The sequence below is a fragment of the Physeter macrocephalus genome, chromosome 13, assembly GCF_002837175.3.
Source record: "Physeter macrocephalus isolate SW-GA chromosome 13, ASM283717v5, whole genome shotgun sequence".
Taxonomy (NCBI): domain Eukaryota; kingdom Metazoa; phylum Chordata; class Mammalia; order Artiodactyla; family Physeteridae; genus Physeter; species Physeter macrocephalus.
The window spans coordinates 11,688,713-11,711,150 of NC_041226.1; the positions used below are offsets into that span (position 1 = coordinate 11,688,713).

Sequence of the window (22,438 nt, forward strand, 5' to 3'; positions counted from 1 at the left end):
GCTGTGGGTCTTGTATCAACCAGACATGCTCTTCCACTCTTCATCATTCACAACCAGAGATACTCCTCTTAAATTAGTCACTCTCACAAGCCATTTTAGTAAAGGTTATTCAGGAATCTGATGATACTGATCCACAAAATGAAACAGCTCCTTCACACTATACTGCCTAGTTTCAGTACTTTCTTCTTGGTGACCAGAGGTCTTAGGGGTACTTTCTGTTGTCCTGCATGCTTTTTCCCTTTGGGAGCAGATTTGAGGGCTGTGCCCAGAAGGAAAAATCTGAACCTGGTCTCTCAGGGTCCAACTCAGCACTCTTAATGTTATTTTAGCTGTTATAGATAACCATAACCAAGAGATTATATATTTCATCTTTTTCTTATTAGTTTGCATTTCCCTATGCATCATCCAGTGAACCAGCTTCTAGGGAGTTGGATCCATCTCTGAATTCCTTTGGTAACTTTTACCTTTAGTGACTGATTGTAGCACAGCTTTGCTCCATACCATGGTTGACCATGTGGCCACCAAGGAATCAAAGGTTCTTCATCAAAGTCTCTTTCATCTTTTCTCTTCCCAAACCATGTCTCTCTGAGCCAGGGCCATTCTAGCAAATCCCACTTCTCTGTCAGGAACTATCATTCTGACACCAATTCAGATTCTGATACCAATTCTGATGTAGGTTTTTTTCCCCATACCACTAAGCAGTTAACTCAGTTCTGACACTGTTTACTTGGAGATAGTATCAGGCCCCACAGGTTAAGGGCTCAGTTTTACAAGACTGCCCTCCTTCCCCCCACATGCTACTCGTTAAGTCCAGGTTGTCACTTGTGCTTCTCATCAACTGGCTATAGATTGGAGGTTTTAACGTCTTCCCTGGGTTTGATTAATTTGCTAGAGAAGCTCACTCAGAACTCAGAGAAACATTTTACTTACTAGATTACTGGTTTATTAGAGAAGGTTATAACTCAGGAACTCCTGGATTGAAGAGATGCATAGGGCAAAGTTTTGGAGAAAGTGGTGTGCAGTTTCCGTGCTGTTTGCACCACGCCCCCTGAATTTCCACGTGTTTATCAACCTGGAATTTCTTCAAACCCATCCTTTTGGTTTTTATGGAACCTTCATTACATAGGCATGATTGATGAAATCTTCAGCCACTGGTGATTGAACTTAACCTCCACACTTCTCTTCTCCCCTGAGATGGGTGGGAGGGCTGGACTCAAAGTTCCAACCTTCTGATCTGTGGTTTGTTCCCCTGGCAACCAGTCCCCACCCTTAGGTTACCTAGAGGCTTCCCCCAAATCACATCATTAACACAACAAAAGACACCTTTATTGCTCTCTTCATTTAGGAAATTTCAAGAGTTTTAGGAGCTCCATGCAGGGAATGACAAATAAGACCAAATATAGTTGACCCTTGAACAACGTGATTTGAGCTGCGTGGGTCCCCTTAAGACATGGATTTTTTTCAATAGGAAAGACTATAGTCGTACACTATCTGTGGTTGGTTGAATTGGCGAATACAGAACCTTGGTTAGAGAGGAACCGCAGACACAGAGGAATACAGAGGACTGACTATAAGGTATGAGCGGATTTTTGACTGCTTGAAGGGTTGGCTCCCGTAATCCCTGTGTTGTTGAAGGGTCAAGTAGTGTATACATTTCTTATTATAAATCACAGTATCATCTCAGGTCAGCTCTCAAAAAGCAGAAACTACAATATGTTCAGGGAGAAAGAGACAGACACATTTAATAGAGACTTTAATACTTCTCTCTTCATCCAAGACATCATATTCATGAAAAATTAGCAAGTATGTAGACTACCTGAAAATATGATCAAGAGTGGGTGTTATTTACATCCAACTCTTAGCCCTGACATTAGGGTACTATATTTCCTTTTTAAGTACACACAGAATGTTAACGAACATTGCACAGGTCGGAGGCCAACAGAAATAGTCAGTGATTTACAAAGAATAGAGGTAATAAAAAGAGCATTTTCTGATCACAATGCAATGCATTAAGACTGAACAACTCAATCCAAAAACAGGAAGAAAGGAGAAAAATGATTCATAGGAAACCTTGGATAAATAGTATCAAATGACAAAGCTAAAACCACTTAGCAATGAGTTCGATGTACTTTATTCGAAAAAAAGCAGTGCATGGGTTGAGGGAGTAAGTTCAGAGCCTCACAAGCAGTGGAGCTTTTTCCAGAGGGATTTTGGGCAAAACGGATTTTTATAGAGCATTGGTAGCTGCAGTGTAGAAACAAAGCATGATTCCTGGGGATGCATATCTGTCATTATTTAGAAAGACTGAGGAGCAAGGAAATAAGTATAGAGCCCAGAGTTGGCTTGGCATTTGGAGTTCAACCGACTAGATATACTGCGTTTGTGGTCAAGGGGAGCATTTACAGGAACGCTGAAGTTTGGTTTGCTGATGTGGCACATTGGGCAGAAACCGCTCCATCTTGGGCCTACAAATTTATTTCAACAATAGAAAACACAAAGATGATAGAAAAAAATTGATGTATTAGTGATCAAAATAAGTGGTAGTGGAGTGTGTTCAATAGTACATGATTGAGGACTTCCCTGGTGGTCCAGTGGTTAAGACTCCACGCTTCTACTGCACGGGGCACAGGCTCAATCCCTGGTTGGGGAACTAAGATGTCATATGCCGTGCTGTCTGGCTCCCCCCGCCCCTCCCCCCCAAAAAATAAAAAATTCAATAGTACATGACCAAGATTGTAATGTGAGGAAGAAAAGAAAATTCAGGTATATGCTTTTTATAAGAGATGTGTTGTTGATAAAAAGATAGAAAATAAGCCAGGTGATTAGCAATCCTCTTCACCGCCCCCCCACAAACAAGTTAGACAGTTTTATTACACATACACGAATTTAATTTCAATATAAAAAAGATAAAGAGGGTCACTAAATGATTATGTTTCTATTCACTTATATGGAAAGAATGTAAGTGATTTTAATTCCACCAAGTTTGTGGTTGTATGTTCCCATATGGTTCATGACACCTTGAAATTTTCATCCATGTACATTTTATTACTTAAGGTGAATTTGGGTCTGATTTAGACTTAGTAGCATGCTTTATCTTCTAGTCTAGATAGTAAGGCTATTCACGTCTTTTGTGAATTGCAGGATATTTGAAATATTTTGCTGTGATGTGAAAGGAAATAAAAGCACACACACACACAAACAAACAACCATAACAAAACACTAGGCAACTGGACTTGGGTATGCCACTACCAAGCTTTGCTATTTCCTCTTGAATAGTTTCTTGTTCCATTAATGCCTTTTAAGACCCTAATGTCCCACTTGGGAAGCAATTCTTCTGTGTTCAGGATATCTCTATATTTTTGCCACTGTAGAAAATATCAGTGCACTTATTTGATTTACACAGTAGCTTATTTGTTTCAGCAAATAAGTAGCTTATTTGTTTCAGCAAATAAGTAGCTTATTTTTTAAGGAAATATCATTGAACAAAATAGTCATGGTATTGCCAGTGGGTACATGACATTATAAAGGTGCTATCTGGTTGAGGATCCAAAATAAAGAGAAATTAGAATAACCAGTGCTTGCTTAGAAATTGCTCATCTAAAAAAGAGAGTAATAGAACAAATGATGTGAATTGCAGTTAATATGATGCAGTTATGCACATGATAGAATCAAAATAGAGCTATTGTCTTTATTTTAAAAAAGCTTAAGAGAATTTAAAATGATTTAATGTTTTATCATGACACATTATCATTCCCAGTTTTTCATTATTTCATTTGTTATATATCCATCATGCATTCAGCTAATACTGATTACCATTTATGTGTCAGGCAATTAAGTGTTACAGGTAAAATGGTGAACTATACTTTGGAAAGACAATTCTCCATGGTTTTTTTTTTGGGGGGAGTGTATTTTGTATCAGTGTTTGTTCTTTTCAAGGATTTTTGAATCCTTGAATCTTTTCATTCTTTTCATGGATGTTTGTATAGTAAACAGCCTTGAAAGAGGTATTTAGGATACAGGGCAGATTCGTTTCCTAACCATGATAATAAAGATGTCTCCCTCTAAGGCAGAGGTTGGTCAGGCTTGCTAGCAGCCCCAGTAAAAGACTGGAGTTTTCTGCATGTACAGCAGCTGCCTGGGCTTGCCTCTGCCTCAGACTTGTGGGACTTTGAGGGGCAGAGGGGATCAATACAGACCTGAAGCTCCTACAGCCTGCTGTGCTTGAGTAATAAAATTCATTGTCTCTGGCCCAGTAGCCTCCTGTCTTTTGTCAACATTTATGAAATGGGCAGGCTAATTTGTTAGCTTGCAAGTAGGGCAAAATCTCACACCTTTCATAGTTCTTGACCCAGTAGATTCTGGGTTTTTGATCTCATAGGATTTGTTTTCTAGTGGAAGAGACAGACTGTGAAACAGTTAATTACATTGTGATAATTGTTGTGATGGAGAATTATAGTTAGTTTGGAAGCACCAGGCAGAAACACTTAACCCAGCTAACCTAGTTAAGGAGAGTCAAGGAAAGCTTTCTGAGGGAAGTGACATGATGAGAACTAGTGAATAAGTTAGCCAGGCAAAAGACAGGGATGGGAAAGAGTTTATACTTCTTAAAGTGTTTGTGCATGGTTGCCTTACACTTTGTTTTGTGTTTATGAAGTTATTTTGCTATTCACATTTTAAACTCTTGGAATACAGGTACAATTTCATATCTCCCACAGGTTTCATTCTGTTCTGTTCCCTCATGTTTAAGGTATATTTCTTCATTTCTTGTAAGCTGCATCTAGTTGAGTGTTTTGTTCTTAAAAATATATCCAGTTTGACAATCCTTGTCTTTAAATTAGAGTGTTTAATCTCTTTACATGTAATGTAAATACTGATGTATTTGGCTTTAAACATAACATATTACTGTTAGCTTTCTATTTGTCTTGCCTGTTTAGCATGTTTTCCTCACGTTTCTTGACTTTTTCTGGATTTAAATATTTTTTATTATTTTTCATCCCCTCTATTAACTTTCAGAAGTATGTTATTTTGCTGTTCTTTCAGTGGTTACTCTAGACATTATAACATACATCTTTGATTTATTAAAGGGTGAAATGAAATCCATTCCTTTTCTCTCTCTCCCAAATTCATTGCTGTTGTTTTCATTTAATATTTTATGTCTTTCTTGACATTGTTGTTACTGATATACACAGTAAATATTTATTTAGATTTACCCATATTTTTACCCTTTTCCTAACTTTTATTTCTTCCGGCACCTGTGTGTGTGAAAATGTTTTATTTTCCCTTCATTTGTGAAGGATATATTTCTGGATATAGATAAAAGTTGGTAGTTTTTTTCTTTCCTCACTTCAAAGATAAAATGAATTCTTTTGTTATCATTTGACTTCTGTAATTTCAGTTTTTTTTTTTTTTTTTTTTTTTTGTGGTATGCGGGCCTCCCTCTGTTGTGGCCTCTCCCGTTGCGGAGCACGGGCTCCGGACGCACAGGCTCAGCGGCCATGGCTCACGGGCCCAGCCGCTCCGCGGCATGTGGGATCCTCCCAGACCGGGGCGCGAACCCGGTTCCCCTGCATCGGCAGGCGGACGCGCAACCACTGCGCCACCAGGGAAGCCCTGTAATTTCAGTTTTAAAACAATACGTTGCTATCTTTTTGAAGGTAATGTGCTTTATTCTCTTAGTTACTCTTTAAGATATTTCTTTGTCTGTGTATTTTTAGTACCTTTTCTCTGATGTGCACAGGTATGATTTTCTTAGTATTAGTGAACTGAATGATACAAGTTATTCTTAAACCTATGGCTTAATTTATTTAAATAGCTTTGAAAATTTCTTTACTTTTGTGTGTTCAGATAGTGCCACCTGTCCTCTGGATATCTAATTATCCATATGCTAGATCTAGTCATTGTATTTCATATCCTTTTTTCTTCCTCTATTTTAATCCTTTTTTTAACTCTGTGCAGATGTCTGCATTTTTCTGGATGCATGTTCCAGTTCACTAATTCGTTCTTCAGCTGTTGGTTATCTGCTGTCAGACTCATTGCATTATTAAATTCAGTTATTTTATTTTTCAGTTCTAGAAAGTACATTTTATGCTCTTATAGTTTCCTATTAGCTGCTGAAATCCTAAATCTTGTTGTTTAATTCCTTGAACACATTAGTTACAACCAGTTTAAATTCCGAGTCTCAGAACTCCATTATCTAGTCATCTATGTATTTGCTTCATTATCTAGTTACATATATGTCTGTTATAATATTTTCTTTGGCTTTCATTCCCATCTTATATTTTAATATGACTGGCTACTTTTGTGTGAGGCCTGAATAAAGTACATAAAAAGTTGTGGAGCTAATTTGAGGCTTTGTATGCTGTTATCTTCCTCCAGGGATTACTTTTGGTTTAGGCTAGCACCCATGCTTGAGACCCTAGCAGTCTTCGAATGTCATAATCCAATCAGGAATTGAGATGATTTGAATTTGTACTTAATCTCTGCAAGGGCTTTTCTATTTCTTTCTTTTTAAAATTGATATAAAATCCACATTACACAATTCACCATAACCATTTTAAAGGATACAATTCAATGGCTTTTCGTATATTTACAATGTTGTACAACTGTTACCACTATCTAATCCCAGAATATTTCCATCACCCCCAAAAGAAACTCTGTACCTCCCAATCCCCTATCTCTCCATCCCAGCAACCACTAATCTACTATTGTTCTTGTGGATTTGCCTGTCCTAAATGTAATCATACAATATGTGGTCTTTTGTGACTGCCTTCTTTTACTTAGCATGTCTGGACTTCTTTTTTTTTCCCACCTTACTCCTGGGAAGTAGCTTTTCATGGTAGCAAGCAAGGGGTCCTTGTTTGTAAATGTTCTTCTCTTGTAAGTCTCTGAACCGTAGTTTTTGTCTCACTGTTTCCAGGGATATGTGAAAATTTATGTTCAGGTTCTCAGCCTTTCAGTTGTTGCTTCTGCAGTGACCATTTGCCTTGAGGGGAAAAATAGCCCTAATTCTGGGATTTTTTTACTTCTCTGAGCTTTCTTCCTCTCTGGATCTGGCTTGGCAATTCCTCATTGTCTTGGGAGCTCCTGATGTCTTCAAATATTGTTTTTATATTTTGTCCATTTTTTTCTAATTCCTAATGGTAGCACAGTGGGGTTGGGCTCTGTAAGTTTTGCTGAACAGCTGAGTTCATTTAGTCAGCCAGTATTTATTGAATGGCAAATAGGTGCCAGGTGCTAGGGTATAGCAGTATACAAAGCAGAGAAAAGTCTCTGCTCTCATGGTGGTGACATTCTAGGGGTGGTATGAAATGAGCATACACTAAAATGCATAATATTTTAGAAGTCTAACTTTCTTTGGAGAAAATAATGTGGGAAATAAGGATAGAGGGAGTTCTGGGTTGTTAACTGTTTTAAGTAAAATAGTTTCTGGAAGCCGTCTTTGATAAGGTGACCTCTGAAGACAGACCTGAGGGGAAGGAGCCATGTGGATACTGGGAGGGAGACCATGTGGCTGGCAGAGGGAACAGCAAGTAGTCACAGATGCGTGGGGGGTGTCAAAACAAAGTATGGCTGGAACAGAAATGAGGTTGGTAGATTAGATCTGAGAGGTAGAGGATGGGGCAGATTGTGCAGAGTGCTATATGAGTTTGGACTGTATTGGAGCTGAGTTGGGCAGCCATTGGATTGTTTTGAGCAGAGAGACATGATCTGCTTAGTACTCACATTGATCCCGTTAAAACCTGTGTTGAGAATAAATCCTGGGTTGTGAGGGTAGATACAGAGAAACCATTGAGGAGGTTCTTTCAGTGACCCTGATGAGAGAGAGAGAGAGAGAGAGAGAGAGAGAGAGAGATAGTGTTTCAGATCATGGTGGTAGCAGTTAAGTAGCAAGAATTGATCAGATTCTAGATATATTTTGAAGGAACAGCTGACTGGATTTGCTTGACATTTGGATTTGGGCATGTGAGAAAGAGAGGAGTCAAGGATGACTGAAACTTTTGGCCTGACTAACTGGAAGAGTGGAGACTTGCCATTGACTGAGACTGGGAAGTTTGCTAAAGGATCGAATAGCAGGGTGCAATGGGAAGAAGATCAGGAGTTTGTTGTTGGCCCTGTTAAATTTTAGATGTTTATTACCCATCGGAGAGGAGATAACAAGAAATCAGTTGGATATGTGAGGCTGCAAATGGTCTTAGCTGAAGATACACATTTGTGAGTCAGCAGTATTTAGTTAGTATTAAAAGCCATGAGATTGAATGTCCACTTAGTATGGACAAAGAAGAGACACAAATACTGGGATTGGGGCAATTCAAATTTTTTAAGTCCTGGGGATGAGGGGGCTTCAATAAACAAGGGTAGAGAAATAGGCTAATGGCTGAAGAGTGAGGTAGAGTCAATGATTTTTTTTTTTTTTGGAGAAAAAAACGCTTTTAGTGCATTTGCATGCTGATGGGAATAACCCAGTAGAAGGTATGCTATGGTGATGCAGGGACATAGATGGTTGGGAACAATTCACAGAAAAGAAGTGAAATTCAAAGAGCTTCTATACCCTTTTCAACAAAGGAAAGAGGGCTTGGACTCCAGGGGACGATACTTTGTGGGGAAGTGACTAGGAAATATGTGGGAGAACAAATGGAAGATAAGGGTTATTTTAGTAAAGTTTGGTGTGTGCAGACTCATCTTGGGGCCAGCTCTCCATCTGCAGTGACAAGGATTGCTCTTCTCACCCTAGCACCGGAGTGGTGGGATATTTATACCACTTTGACAATGGTAAATTTATGCCCTGCTTTCAGGTGGATAATGGGAAAGCAGAGGACTCTTCCTATATCTGTTGATTCTTAATTGCCTTCAGTTTTAAATAACCCTTATGCCAAAGTGGCATATTTTGGGGTGGCATATACTGATCCCCTTCAGTATGAATAAATGATTGACTACCATACACTGAAACTACATGAATTATTGCTCTTTTTGCTGTGATTTAATTTTCAGACAGTAAAAACAACTCTGAATTCTATGTAAACAAATATATTACATTAGTTGATGTAAATATGACATAAAAATGCAAACTTTATTTCAAGTAAAAATTGTTTTGATATTGACTTCTGTATATAGTTTAAGCTGTAGATCAAGGAAAACTGAAGTAATTACCTACCCATAGTTGGGAATTCCTACATGAACTAGATACTGCTCTTAATATTCCTTAGGATTTCTAAGAAATATTTATGGAAGCTGAGTTTAGGTATATATCTTCATTTTAAGGGTTATACGTTTTAGGCTACATGATGTTTTACTTAGGCTTAATCCTTCACAATTATGGTATTGTATTTATAAGGGAAATTACTAATTTTTATGCCTGTGTATGAAATGTGTGTTTGTGTTTTCTAAAAAGCAAAACCAGTACTTTCTTTATGATAATTTACTATCTCTAAAAGTTATCGGTAATTTTGTTTTTTAAATAGTATTGCAATTATATTTTTAAATAATATTAATCACTTGTCATTTAGATCTGTTGATCAGCACATGGTACTAATGAAGTTAAAGTCATGAGTGGTGTTCCCATGTAAACCAGTAAATTTTCCTCACTTTTTTCTGGGTGCCAGTCTCATCCTGGAAAAATAATGAAATTAACATTAATTGGGTACCTAGTCTAAGCTGGTCACTGTTGGGTACTTAAATAGAATAGCTTCTTTAATCATCTGATGTCCCTGTGAGATAGGTGGTGTTATACTGAGAAGTTACTTGCGAAACCATAAATTTAGTAAGTGGCAGAGTCAGGACTTGTTCCCAAGTTGGCCCAACTCCAAGGATTTGTATCGTGATCAACTGTGGGTCAGTATAAACCACTTTTTACCTAGCATTTAAAAATAAAACAGAGATTATTTAGCCTCCTGTTAGTGAATTGTTCCTTTTCTTCTTGGTTAAGTGTCATCCTTAATCAGTATCTCCTTGGACTCTATCACTTCCTTTAATTAGCTTTTATTTTATATTCTGATTAGGAATTTGATAAATTTCCATGTTATGGGAAGAAGAGAAATTGTATAAGGAAGGGACTGCTTAGGATATTATGGAGTGGAACTAGAGGTACAAAGTTGAATGGCATTAGGTTTGCTCCTGATTCTGTACCGAAGGGATAGGTTATTTTCATGGACGAATTGGCAGGAATTCTTTGATCAAACAAGCCAAAGGACTATAAAGTTGAAAACTCTAAAAATGTAAATAATATTTTAAACCTCATTTTAAATATGCAAATCTCACAAAACTATATTAAATACTTGTTTAATAGATATATAATAGTTTCAAATATTACAGTGTATCCTGTATAGGTGCTGCTCATGGATTGGTCAGTAAGACAAATTTGGGTCCTATCTTCAGAGAGCTTATAGTCTAGTGTTTATATATAACTCCTGATACCAAAAGTTATTATAGTTCCCCCCCATTTATTTTTTCCTCTGATTATAAAAATAAATGATTCTCATTTTAGAAAATTTATAGAATCAGAAAATATGTAAAGATAAAAAGAAAAGATTTTATAAGCCCACAACTCAGAGATACACTTTCAGAAACATTTTAATTTAGTTCCTTTTTTCTCTATGTAAATTTATTAGCACAGATGGAACATACGTCTCATGAGAAGAAAAGTTTACTTATTTGCTGTATCTCATTTTTAATTTTCAGAGTCTTTTCTCTTTTTGTCTGAGGATTGTGTATATTATTCTTTTTTCTTCTGTGAATCACATTATGGATTTATTTACCAAATCTATAATTTTTCTGTTTTCTAACCCATAAAATTCTGCTTTAACATAATTTTTTTCCTCATAATTTACTCAGACTTACTTTTTTTTTTTTTTTTTTTTTGGTGGTACACGGGCCTCTCACCGTTGCGGCCTCTCCCATTGCGGAGCACAGGCTCTGTGGCCGTGGCTCACAGGCCCAGCCGCTCCGCGGCATGTGGGATCTTCCCGGACCAGGGCACGAACCCATGTCCCCTGCATCGGCAGGCGGACTCTCAACCACTGCGCCACCAGGGAAGCCCCAGACTTGCTTTTTAAAAAATTTTCCCAACCTCTGAGTTAAATGTTTGATTCATTTATTTTTTGTTTTTGTTGCTTCCTAATGAAAGCCTTTTAAAGGAGGAATTTCTTCTCATTAGGATATAAACAGTCCTTTGGGAAGTCACATTCCTGTCCTGGTTTGTACTGCCAAAAACCTTTTTATCTCATGCAGCTTCTGTGAATTGTAGGAATCAAAGGTTAATGTTTTATTGTTCTAGTCACATTTTTTTATTTCTCTCAAACAGAAGTTTTGAATCAGTGAATCATCTCTTTAGCTTTTACCTCACCAGGCAGTCTTTGCAATTTATTCAGTGCCTTACCTGCAGTCTTTTGAAAATGATTTTACCCCCTTTGAGTCTTTAGATTCTAAATTCTGTCCTTGCTCTATGATAGACACCACAGCTGTTGCATACATCACAGTTGTCTTCTCAATAGAGGTTGTAATACACTGTATCCTAGAACCAGAAGATTTTAGAGATTGTATAATTTTGGCCTAGGGGGAAACTGAGGCTCAGAGGAGAAATACCCTGAGGTACCTAGAATACTAAATGAATGTACTTCTGCCCATAGGTTTTAGCAGAGCTTTGATTTAAAAGCAGGGATCTAGGACTTCCCTGGTGGCGTAGTGGTTAAGAATCCGCCTGCCAATGCAGGGGACGCGGGTTTGATCCCTGGTCCAGGAATATCCCACATGCCTCGGAGCAACTAAGCCTGTGCGTCACAACTACTGAGCCTGTGCTCTAGAGCCCGAGAGCCACAGCTGCTGAAGCCCACATGCCTAGAGCCCGTGCTCCGCAACAAGAGAAGCCACCGCAACGAGAAGCCCACGCACCGCAACGAAGAGTGTCTCCCGCTCGCTGCACCTAGAGAAAGCCCACGCTCAGCAATGAAGACCCAGTGCAGCCAAAAAAAAAATAAAGTAGGGATCTAGCTCTCTTCCATTTTACCAGTCCGGGCCTGATCATTATTTCTGTGAGAAGGATTTCAAATAATAAATTCAGATAACTCAGGTAATTTAGATATTCAAATATTAAATAAATAAAAATTCATTCAGTAAAAAGGTTGTAGAGAAACTTTATTATGATCTAAGTGCTGTTGTAGAAAGATGAATTTGGCGGTGGTATTTAGTGGTAACTTGAGGTAGGAAGATACTGTGAGGAGGCAACAAAGCAATCTTCAAACTGCTTGGTGTGGGAGCTAGGAAAAATGAAGAAGGTCTGAGTCTGAGATATGAGTAAGGAAGAAGTACTAGGGCTTGACATGAAAAAAGCAGAAGAGTCACAGGTGATGTGAAGGCATCAAGTGTTTATGACTGAGCCAAGAGAGTAATTAATTTTATTTTAAGAAGATAGTTTTTAGTTTTTTTTTTAGTTTTTGTTTTTTTGTTTTAAATTCATGTGGTGTTGCAGAATGGATGATAGTCTTTTTCCAAGAAGTTGAAGTTTTGAGGGGTGTGTTTCATGTTATATATTTATGCATTCTGTTGTAGCTGAAAGTCAACTCTCAGGTTTAGTTAAAACTTTGTTTTTCTTGCCTTGTTTTAATTTTCCGTACATTATATAGATTCTGTGCCATTTCCATTGGAAGGAAATTGTAAAGGTGCTTTCCAGTTTTGGCAATTATGAATAGAGCTGCTATAAACAGCTGTGTGCAGATTTTTGCGGACAAAATCTGTGTGGACATACGTTTTTCGCTCCTTTGAGTATTATATACTAAGGAGCACAGTTGCTGGATTGTATGGTAAAAGTATGTTTAATTTTGTAAAAAACCACCAAACTGTCTTCCAAAGTGGCTGTACCATTTTCATTCCCACCAACAAACAGTGAGTTTCTGTTGCTCCATATCCTCAGCAGCACTTGATGTTATCAGTGTTCTAGATTTTGGCCATTCTAATAGGTGTGTAGTGGTATCTCATTCTTGCTTTAATTTGCATTTCTCCAGTGACGTAGGATGTGGAGCATCTTCTTATATCCTTCTTTGCCATGTGTATATCTTCTTCAGTAAGGTGTCTGTTAAGATCTTTAGTATTTGTTTCCTTTTCATGTTCAGTGTTTTCTCTAGAGTTTACAATATGCATTAACTTACTCTCTACCTTCAAATAATATACTACTTCAAGTATAGGTTAAGAATCTTTTAGAAGTATACTTATATTTCTCCCTTCTTGTCCTCTGTGATCTTGCTGTCATTGGTTTTACTTTCATATGTGTTATAAATACCTTAATGCATCGTTATTTTTGCTTTAGATAGTTATCTTTTAAAGAATTTTCAAAATGAGATAAAACAGTCTTTTGCATTTAACAACAGTCTTGATTTTGGCACTCTTCAATTTTTTTGTGTCATTTCAAATTTCCAGCTGGTATCATTTTGCTTCTGCTGGAAGAACTTACTTTAACATTTCTTACGGTAAAAGTCTGCGGGCAGCAAATTCTCTCAGCTTTCATTTGTCTGCAGAAGTCTCTACTTTGTTTTTATTTATGAAATAGATTAGAGTTTTCATTGTTAGGCTAGGAGTTAGAATTTAAAAGCATATAGTGGTTTGGCAATTAACACATTTAGTTTTCCTTCAAATGTCAGTTGGCTCCTAGTAGCCAGGTGGATTTGTCATATATGTTTGGTATAGTCATATAAAGCAATTATAAAGATGGTTATACTTGCTTTTGATAAAGTGCAAGTTGTTTAAAATATATTTTAAAGAAGGCACTTATTGCATGATAATTATTCCCTTTGTTTCCTCCTCCCTTCCCTAGAGTTTTTATGGATGGTATTTACAGCAGCATTTGTTATACTCTTGGGTATAGTTATTCCTATACCACAGAAAGACTGTCAATATAAATTACTTGTAGAGAGGACTTGTGTGAAAGAAATAGGAAAAAAACCAAGTAATTTTCTTTTTTTCTTGCCTTGGTTTGTTGGCTGGGTTTAGGATCATTAACTTTTATTATGTTCGTGACCAAATTATAAAGTTTTCCTGTTATTTACTGAACACTTATCTAAAAGTCATTTATTTCATATGCTAATGTTTAACATCCGATTTTGAAGGTTAGATGACTGGTGGCAGTACATATTTGTATCTTGTGGGTGATCTCTCTGGTAATGATATACTTCTTAATTCTTCATGATATTGACAAGACAAATTCTGATGCTGACACTAGCTTAGGGACCTTGGGCAGGTTACTTAACTTATGCTAACCTCAATTTCCTTGTTTGAGATACTCATCTCCCAGAGTTATGAGAATTAAATGAGGCTGTATGCATAAATTATGCAACATATAATTAACGTTCACAAAATGGTGGTTCTTAATTATCATGTTTTCACTTTTTTGTTTCTTTGTAAAATTACACACAGTTATAGCTTTATACTGAAGATCTGTTCTTTAGAAATTAATAATTCAAGAGCTTTATAATTAGATTGTATCTGCTTCTAAAAGTAATTTGATTGGCTAACAGTAGAAGACATCTGTGAACTAATAGAAAGCAAAACATAAGCTGGAAGACAGAATAGAGGAAGGAGATAAGACAAAAGCAGTTATCAAATTTTGAACACAAAATTAATTTTTTCTTTTGATGGGCCATTCTTTCTTGTTTCTTTGTGTGTCTCATAATTTTTTGTTGAAATTTGGACATTCTGAATATTGTAATGTGGAAACTGGAAATTCTGTTCTTTTCCCTACTCTTGAGTTTGTAGTTGCTATTCTGTGTTGTTATTGCTGTTTGCTTAGTAGCTTTTCTAAGTTTTATTCTGTATTCTGTATACGATCTGTATTCTCTGCCACTTTTGTCCATTGAAGGCTTTGTTCTGTTAGTTTGATGGGCAGCGGATGTTTTGACAGAGTTACCTTAAATGCCTGGAGCCAAGGTAAGGAAAAAAAGGAAAAGAAAATGCTCTTCCCCATCTTTTGCTCTGTGCTGGAGACTTCTTCAGTGTTTGGTCAGGCTGTTTACATCTCTGCTTTAGCTTTTACTTCCTACTTGTGTAGAGCCTAAAGGTCAGCTACAAATGAAAGCTTAGGGACTTTGTAGATCTTTTCTGAATGTGCGACCTGCACTGGGCATACATGTGGCTTTCTGGATTACCCAGTCTACATGAGAGCTTTTGAAAGACCTTATACCCACATTTATCTCCTTTATCTCCTTTCCCCACGTCTTCCTTCCCAGGCTTCCAGGTCTGTCTACTGCTTGCCCCAAGTGTTGGCTTGCCCCAGGTGCTGCAGCTAATACATGTGCCTTTAAATGCTTTCAGCAAAAGTGTTCTAGCTCTAGGGACGTTCTGAGTTGAGTGAAGCAAAGAAAATTCTTTGTGTCTCTCCTTGAGGGAGCTGCCAGTCAGGTTCAGACCTACAACTACAATTCTTTGAGAATAAGGTCCCTGGTGCTTCCTTTGGAACTAGCAACCCTCACCCCCAGTGCAGGCTGGCGTCCTCATGACTGTTGCCAATCTGAGGGATTGAAGGTGGGACGTGCCCCACAAAACAGTAGCTTCTTCCTCACCAAGTCTTCCCTTGGTTGTTGTACATTTTTGACTTGATTCCAGAAATCTTCAGAAGTTTATTCTGCCAGTTTTTGCTAGATCATTAGTTTTTTAGGGAGGACATAGCTGCCCACTGTGGTGTTTTTTGGTGACATCACTCCCATTCTTTTTCAAAGGAAGATGATGTAATTGATTTCACTTGAAAATAGTTAGAAACTGGAAGTGGAAATATATATAAGCCTGATTTTAACAACTAAAAATTGTGTGTAGTGTACTTAGTCCCTTACTTAGACAATAACATGTCTCCCTAATTTTACCTGTGAAACCTTACATATTTTTTAAGTGGTAATAGAAGAAAAAAATAACGCAACCAAGGGGTATGAACAAGAATGAGGAAACATTTTCTTTGGCTTTGTGGTCATCTCTGGAACTTTAAAAAAGTTATATGGCATTAAGAGCAATTCATTGCTAGAAGAGAAAAGTAGGGTATGGTAGAAAGTCTTTGGCTTACAACCTGATGGTGGACCATGAATTTGTGAAGCCCTCCTGCCAGCCTACTTACCTCCCTTCTGTCCTCTCATCCTGCCATCTTCACATTCCGTGTTAAATATTGAATAATTTGCATGGGTTTGTCAGTGTGCTAGTGATGTAGATATGGTTGATAGTTAGAAATGGTCCTTACCCTTACAAAGCTTACTGTAAAGTGGGGGATGGAAAGAAATCTGTAAATATCTAGGATATCCTGAAATGATTGCTGTGACATGGATGGGTTGTAATGTGAGTTCAGAGAAAGGCAGTGTTTGTAGTTACTAGGAAGACTTTCTGGATTAAGTGGTATCTAAACTGATATTTGGAGGTTTAATGGAAGTTAAAATTAGGGGTTGGGAGAGAACCCTATTTCATGCATAGGGAGTAACATTATAAAGAGTTTTAGATGAAGTGAGAGATGGCATTGTGGAAATGTTTTTTTGACAGTAGCTAGGGAATGGAAAGTAGAGGAAGCTGAATGTGGGGTGTTGAACTGGGGCTTTATAAGCAATGTTATCTAGTTTAGAGTTTATCCACAGATTTGCAAAGATTTGCAAAGAAATCCAACTGGTTAATAATTATCCAGTTTGATTTAGTCTAATGTACACTGAATTATTCCATATGATCCTAACTAATAATCTAAGATTTCAAAATAAAGATATTTAAAACTCTGTACTTAAAAACTAAAAGATACTTAAATTGCTAGTAATTATAAAACAGTATTTTCAGAAGATAATACATTTCCAGGTCAGCATTTTATATTCTAAATTTTTATACAGTAATTTTTATGCTTTTATGTAAATAAAACTTAGTTCATTAACAAGTCTCACCTATATTTATTTTATTCACTTATGACAGATTCTTGAGTAGGAAGGGCCATTGTGGACCGCTTTTCTTGAATGCCAATACCTTTTAGAATTTTAAGGAGAAGGCCTGGAGGAAAAGAAAACCCTTAACTGTGCAAATAGAGTGTCATAGACACATTGAGATTTACAGGAAGTCTCAATTGATTTATAAATCTCATTTGTACTATGGTAACAGTGATTTTAGGTTTTTTTCTTTTTTTTTTTTTGGTTTAGCTTTCGAGCCTGTCATGTCACTTTCTTTGCTTTTTGCTTTTTAAAATGTTTTCCTGTGAGTTTTCTTTTTTAGTGTTTATTGCTAATTTTCCTGTAATTGAGCCTTCAAAGTCTTAGACATTCTTACTGAAATAATTTATTTAAATAACTTTAAATAAATTGGTTGTTTTTCTTTATTGTGATTTACTACCTCTTGATGTTTCATTTCTTTCCCACAGAAATCATTTTGTCTTTCCTCATTTTACGCATACACTGTTCTCAAAGCACTGATTTCTTCATAGAGCTACTATGACACGTCCCATCTCTATTTTTTAAGTTTATATTCTTGACTTCATAGCAAGTTGTTTTGGTACATTTTCTAGTCTAGATTAGAATCCTGGATCTGCCACTTACTCATGTGTGACTTTGGTTATGTTACTTAACCTCATTTAGATTCAGTTTCCTTCTCTGAAGACAACTATGCCTTTTCCTCATAGGGTTGTTAGGGAATTGTTTAAATAATAAAGGCTGACTGTTTCTACTTTTTCTTGTATGCTTTAGTTGATAAATATTGAACTGTTCATTACAAGTGAGGAATAAATATTTCCCTAATCTTGGAATGATAGTTCTGTAAGCAGTTAGCCTCCTTAATACTAATGTATTAAAAATTATAATGGGGGTTAGAAAGACCATCCAAAAACATAGGTCCACTGTGTTATAACATTTATAATAAATATTTTTACAGCTTCTGGCAGTGAAATCAGGGGGCCATAACTGTGCTCTTTTGTAATTAAATGATGTATAGAAAGGGGCATTGTTTTTTTAACTGAGAAAGATAGAGCCTTAGGCTTTACATAATAGCTTGATTGTTAGAATTACACGTTATAATTGCTAATTCCTTTAAAAGCAGACTATTTTTTGTTACCACTGAGCCCATTTTTGTTGTTTACACATTTGATAATGGTTCTTGGGTAGACCAGATTCTACTTAAGCATTTACAACTCATTAAGGAGATTAGTCTAAAAAATTCTTCAGTGTTCTCCCATTTTAGTGTATACTAATTCTTACAGAGATTTATTGAGTCTTATAGACTTAAACTTTGGTATCTACTTCTTTTAGTTCAGTCAGTAAGTTGTCATTGTTTTTCAAACCTGTTTATTTCTCTGTGGTTCACTTCTGGAGAACCTCTTCTAAGTTACTAATTATGGGTTTACAAGTTTCAAAGTAGTGACCCAAGTCAATTGGATATGAAAAAGTAAGCAATTCTTGGTGAGACCATGACACGGTGAAAATGATGCTTGAGTTGGTTTTGCTAGATCTACAAGTAATATCTAAGAGAGTACACGATCTACAATAATTTAGCTTTTCCTGGAAACATAAAGTACCATAAAACTGGCTGTTTTATGGTACTTTATATGTATGTAATCAGATGACTACAATTTTTAGCTCAAAGTTGGGGTAAGAGAACTGCTAATAGCTAACGTTAACTCCTTAACTGAATGCTAACTTATATGCCTGACTTTGTTACTAAGTGCTTATAACCCAATTACTTTATTTATTTAATCTTTACAACAACCCTATTAGATAGGAACTTTTATTCCCATATTGTAGATGAAGTGACAGGCTTAGAGAAGTAGAGTCATTAATGTGAGTGGTGCAGCTAAAATCGGAATCCAGGAAGTCTGAATTCAGAGCCAATCTCTTAACCATCCTCACAGCTATTTTTGTTAATAAACCAGAAACAGTAGGAGGAGTTGAAGTCGTTTCACACATAGAAGTAAAACCAACCTTTAACCAGAGAGAATATCTAGGTCAGAAAAAGGTCGGAAGTTAGCATAAGGGCTAGTTTCTTATAAAGTTGAATTTTGGAGCTGTTACAGAGAAAATATATATACAGAGTATAATGTTTTCCAATTTGAGAATATTTTGTTTTTTTGTTTTGTTTTGTTTTGTTTTGTTTTGCGGTACGCGGGTCTCTCACTGTTGTGGCCTCTCCCGTTGCGGAGCACAGGCTCCGGACGCGCAGGCTCAGCAGCCATGGCCCACCGGCCCAGCCGCTCCGCGGGATGTGGGATCTTCCCGGACCGGGGCACGAACCCGTGTCCCCTGCATCGGCAGGCGGACTTTCAACCACTGCGCCACCAGGGCAGCCCATTGTTTTTAAATTCTTAAATTCTAGAAGACTTTTAAAATATTCGCTTCTTTGTCATTAGTTGCTGTGAGAATTAAGTTATTTACTATATGTAAAGCACTTAGAGTAATGCTAAATGGCATGTGAGGTTAGGTGGTGGTATTATTATTACCATTATTTTCAAATTTAGATTATACAATGTGCTCATCCATCCATATTAATGAACACTTTTCATTGATAGAAAATTAATTTGACTTCTTGAATCTAATCTCTAGCCCCTGTCTGAACCTAATAGTATTTTCCTTCGTTTCCTCTTTCTCAACTACTCACTATTTATGTCTTCTTTTATACTTTATGTAATTTATAAGCCAAATGCAACCTTTCTTGGAATAAAGTAGAACATACGTAAATACATATATAGATCTTTATTTCTAGAACTTAGCACTGTTAGTGCATGGACTTTTTCTTGTCCACAGATATATTTCTAGTTCTCAGAACAGTAAGTTCTAGTCTTTAATAAATAAAATATTTGTTGAATGAATGAATGAATGACTTCACATTTGTCATGCATTTTGTATATGCCTATTATTTTCTGCCTAAATTTTCCATTCTCTAGATCAAAAAGATATCCAGTTTGTTAATGTTCTTCCTTATGAATGGTACTTATTACTGTATAAACTAATTCATGTGAGATTTGATCAATAGAGAATAGGAGTATCATTTTATCTTTTATTCCATGTGTATTTGTCTGTTGCTGTAATAAAGTAGCATTTGGGAGGAGGAGTACTACTTTTGACTCACTTGGCATAATGCCACAAGTCAGATATGCTGCCATTAAATCAGCTTTCTTTCCCAGTTCACATGTTTTTTTAAAAAAATACTACTAGATACTAGGTATTTCTCTTGTAAACATTTTTAACATTAATTCTGTTATTTCAACATTTACTGTAAGTTTGCTAATATAGTTTCATGTTTCTTCATATTCTATACATGGAGATTAGACCCACCTATTCTTTTTCAGTTACATCTATTTTGTTTGTCAGTCTAGTAATAAAAAAGAAAATGAATTTTCATGTCTTAAAATTTATCTTTAGTGATCTCTGCATCTTCTCATATTTTTCACTTTTCAAAGCCAAAACCTTTTTAAGGGAATTTGTCCAGAATCCCACCTCTTAGTCATTTGCTCTATTTTACTCTATTTTTCTAGATTTGAAATCACCTTTTCAAATTGAAAAAAAAAATTAGACTTCTCTTTGCTAGTTTTAATTCTTACAGCACCTTTCACTTATCTGTAGTGAAATTTTTATCAAAATTAGTTTCAGGCTAGAAGACTTGAAATTTTTTAGAGTAGCTGATACTTTCTTGCTAGCTAAATATTTGTTTTGTTGTTGTGTGTAACCTCTCACATTATCATTGGTGATTTTTTTCTGTTTATTTTTAGCTGGTTGGTGGAGAATTTGACTTGGAGATGAACTTTATTATCCAGGATGCTGAGAGTATAACATGCATGACAGAGCTTTTGGAGCACTGTGATGTCACATGTCAAGCAGAAATATGGAGCATGTTTACAGCCATCCTACGAAAAAGTGTTCGGAATTTACAGACTAGTACAGAAGTTGGGCTAATTGAGCAAGTATTACTGAAAATGAGTGCTGTAGATGACATGATAGCAGGTATGGGATTATCTGACAGGAAAGTATAATTTAAATGTTTATAAAGATTCATATGCTTCTCTTTATATTCTATAGGTTATATAGTTTTGTTGAAGCTACCTTGTTTTAAAATAGATAAGTAGAAATGTATGGGAAATTTGCCTTTTTTGTTAAGGGGAAACCTGAAGAATGAAAGATGACTTCTGTATTAGACAAAAATAATTACTATTTTGGTTTTCCAGGTTTTAGAAAATCTCAGTAATGTGGAATAAGTGCTATGAAATCTATCAGAAAAATAAATAGTACCTTTCTATGAAGAACTTAATTAAACCTTTATATAATTAAAATATCACAATACATATTACATTTCTATAAAATTAGCACTTTATTAAAAGTTCTCTGAACTCCATGTTCTCCAATCTGACATATATGGTACTATGACAGGAGGTGCTAAAAGCCTTTGGACAAACAGCCTGTAGTTTTTGGAAGTGTCGATTTTACTTTGATATTTTTTTGGAGGAACTTTTGTATTAAAATAAATGCAGATATATTGTTAATTAGAACTTACCATTTGCATGAAATTTTAAGATAAAAATAATAATTTGGTGTTTGTTATGTGTTATTTCAAATAATAATTTTCATACCTGTAATTCTTCACTGTCAATCCTTTACCCACCTGCAAGTCCATTCTCCTGTGGTTAGATGCACTTCAGTAGAAATGTTTTGAAAGATGGGCCCAGAGCAACAGTTATTCCCAGAAAATAAGGAGTTTGAAATGTTGATTCTCTTAAGCCATGAATCTTCCGTATAACTTTCTTCTGACATGAAAAGGTTTCATAATTCTAAAAGTGCTAGTATAATTCCTCACAATATCTGATCATATCTGATCCTTAAAAATAGTTCAACACCAGAAAATCTTTTATAATATTTTGATCTATGCATAATTAATTTTAATATCAGTAGAACAAAACATTAAACAAGAAAAAATGGAATGAAGAATAAAGATCAGTGCTTTTTAAAATTAAGCAATATTTTGAAAGTTTTGTTTTTCTTATAGAGTATATTAAAATCATTTTTAATTGCTTTCGAGGTGGCATCTATCTCTATTTAGAATGATTTAGTATTCTCTATATTGGTTACTAATGGTTAACTTCATGAAAAATGAGAATCAAAATTAAAACATCTTTTTGATGAAAATATGGTACCATCAGGAAATTTTAGCATTAACAGGAATTTATCTGTATAAACTTATATGTACACGTGTTGTATAGAACATCATGTGATCTTTGAATCCTCATATCTGGATTTAAGCCCTTAAAATTCTTTTTCTTTTCTTACTTTCTTTTTTTTTTTGTAAATAAAGTGCACTTTATAGAATGCACTTTAGAAAATGAGCCACAATTACAACCATACTAGCTTACTGTACATAATTCATGAGCACTGAGAAGTAAGCTGATAGTAAGCGTGATAGTACCACAAAGCTTTTCACATTTTCTGTTATGCAAAGCTTCTTAATTCCCTTATCCTTTATTCTCATTAATGATAATGTG

The 22,438-nt window shown here is 35.9% G+C and overlaps 1 protein-coding gene across 8 annotated transcripts in view; it reads left to right on the forward strand.

Moving 5' to 3' along the window:
* NBEA (neurobeachin) overlaps positions 1-22,438 on the forward strand; it is a 607,387-nt gene that overhangs the window by 41,709 nt on the left and 543,240 nt on the right. For all 8 annotated transcript variants that reach the window (XM_055089393.1, XM_055089395.1, XM_055089397.1 and 5 more), the window contains exon 2: positions 20,678-20,909. In XM_055089393.1, the coding sequence (XP_054945368.1) occupies positions 20,678-20,909 (232 nt within the window). The remainder of the gene's footprint in view (positions 1-20,677; positions 20,910-22,438) is intronic.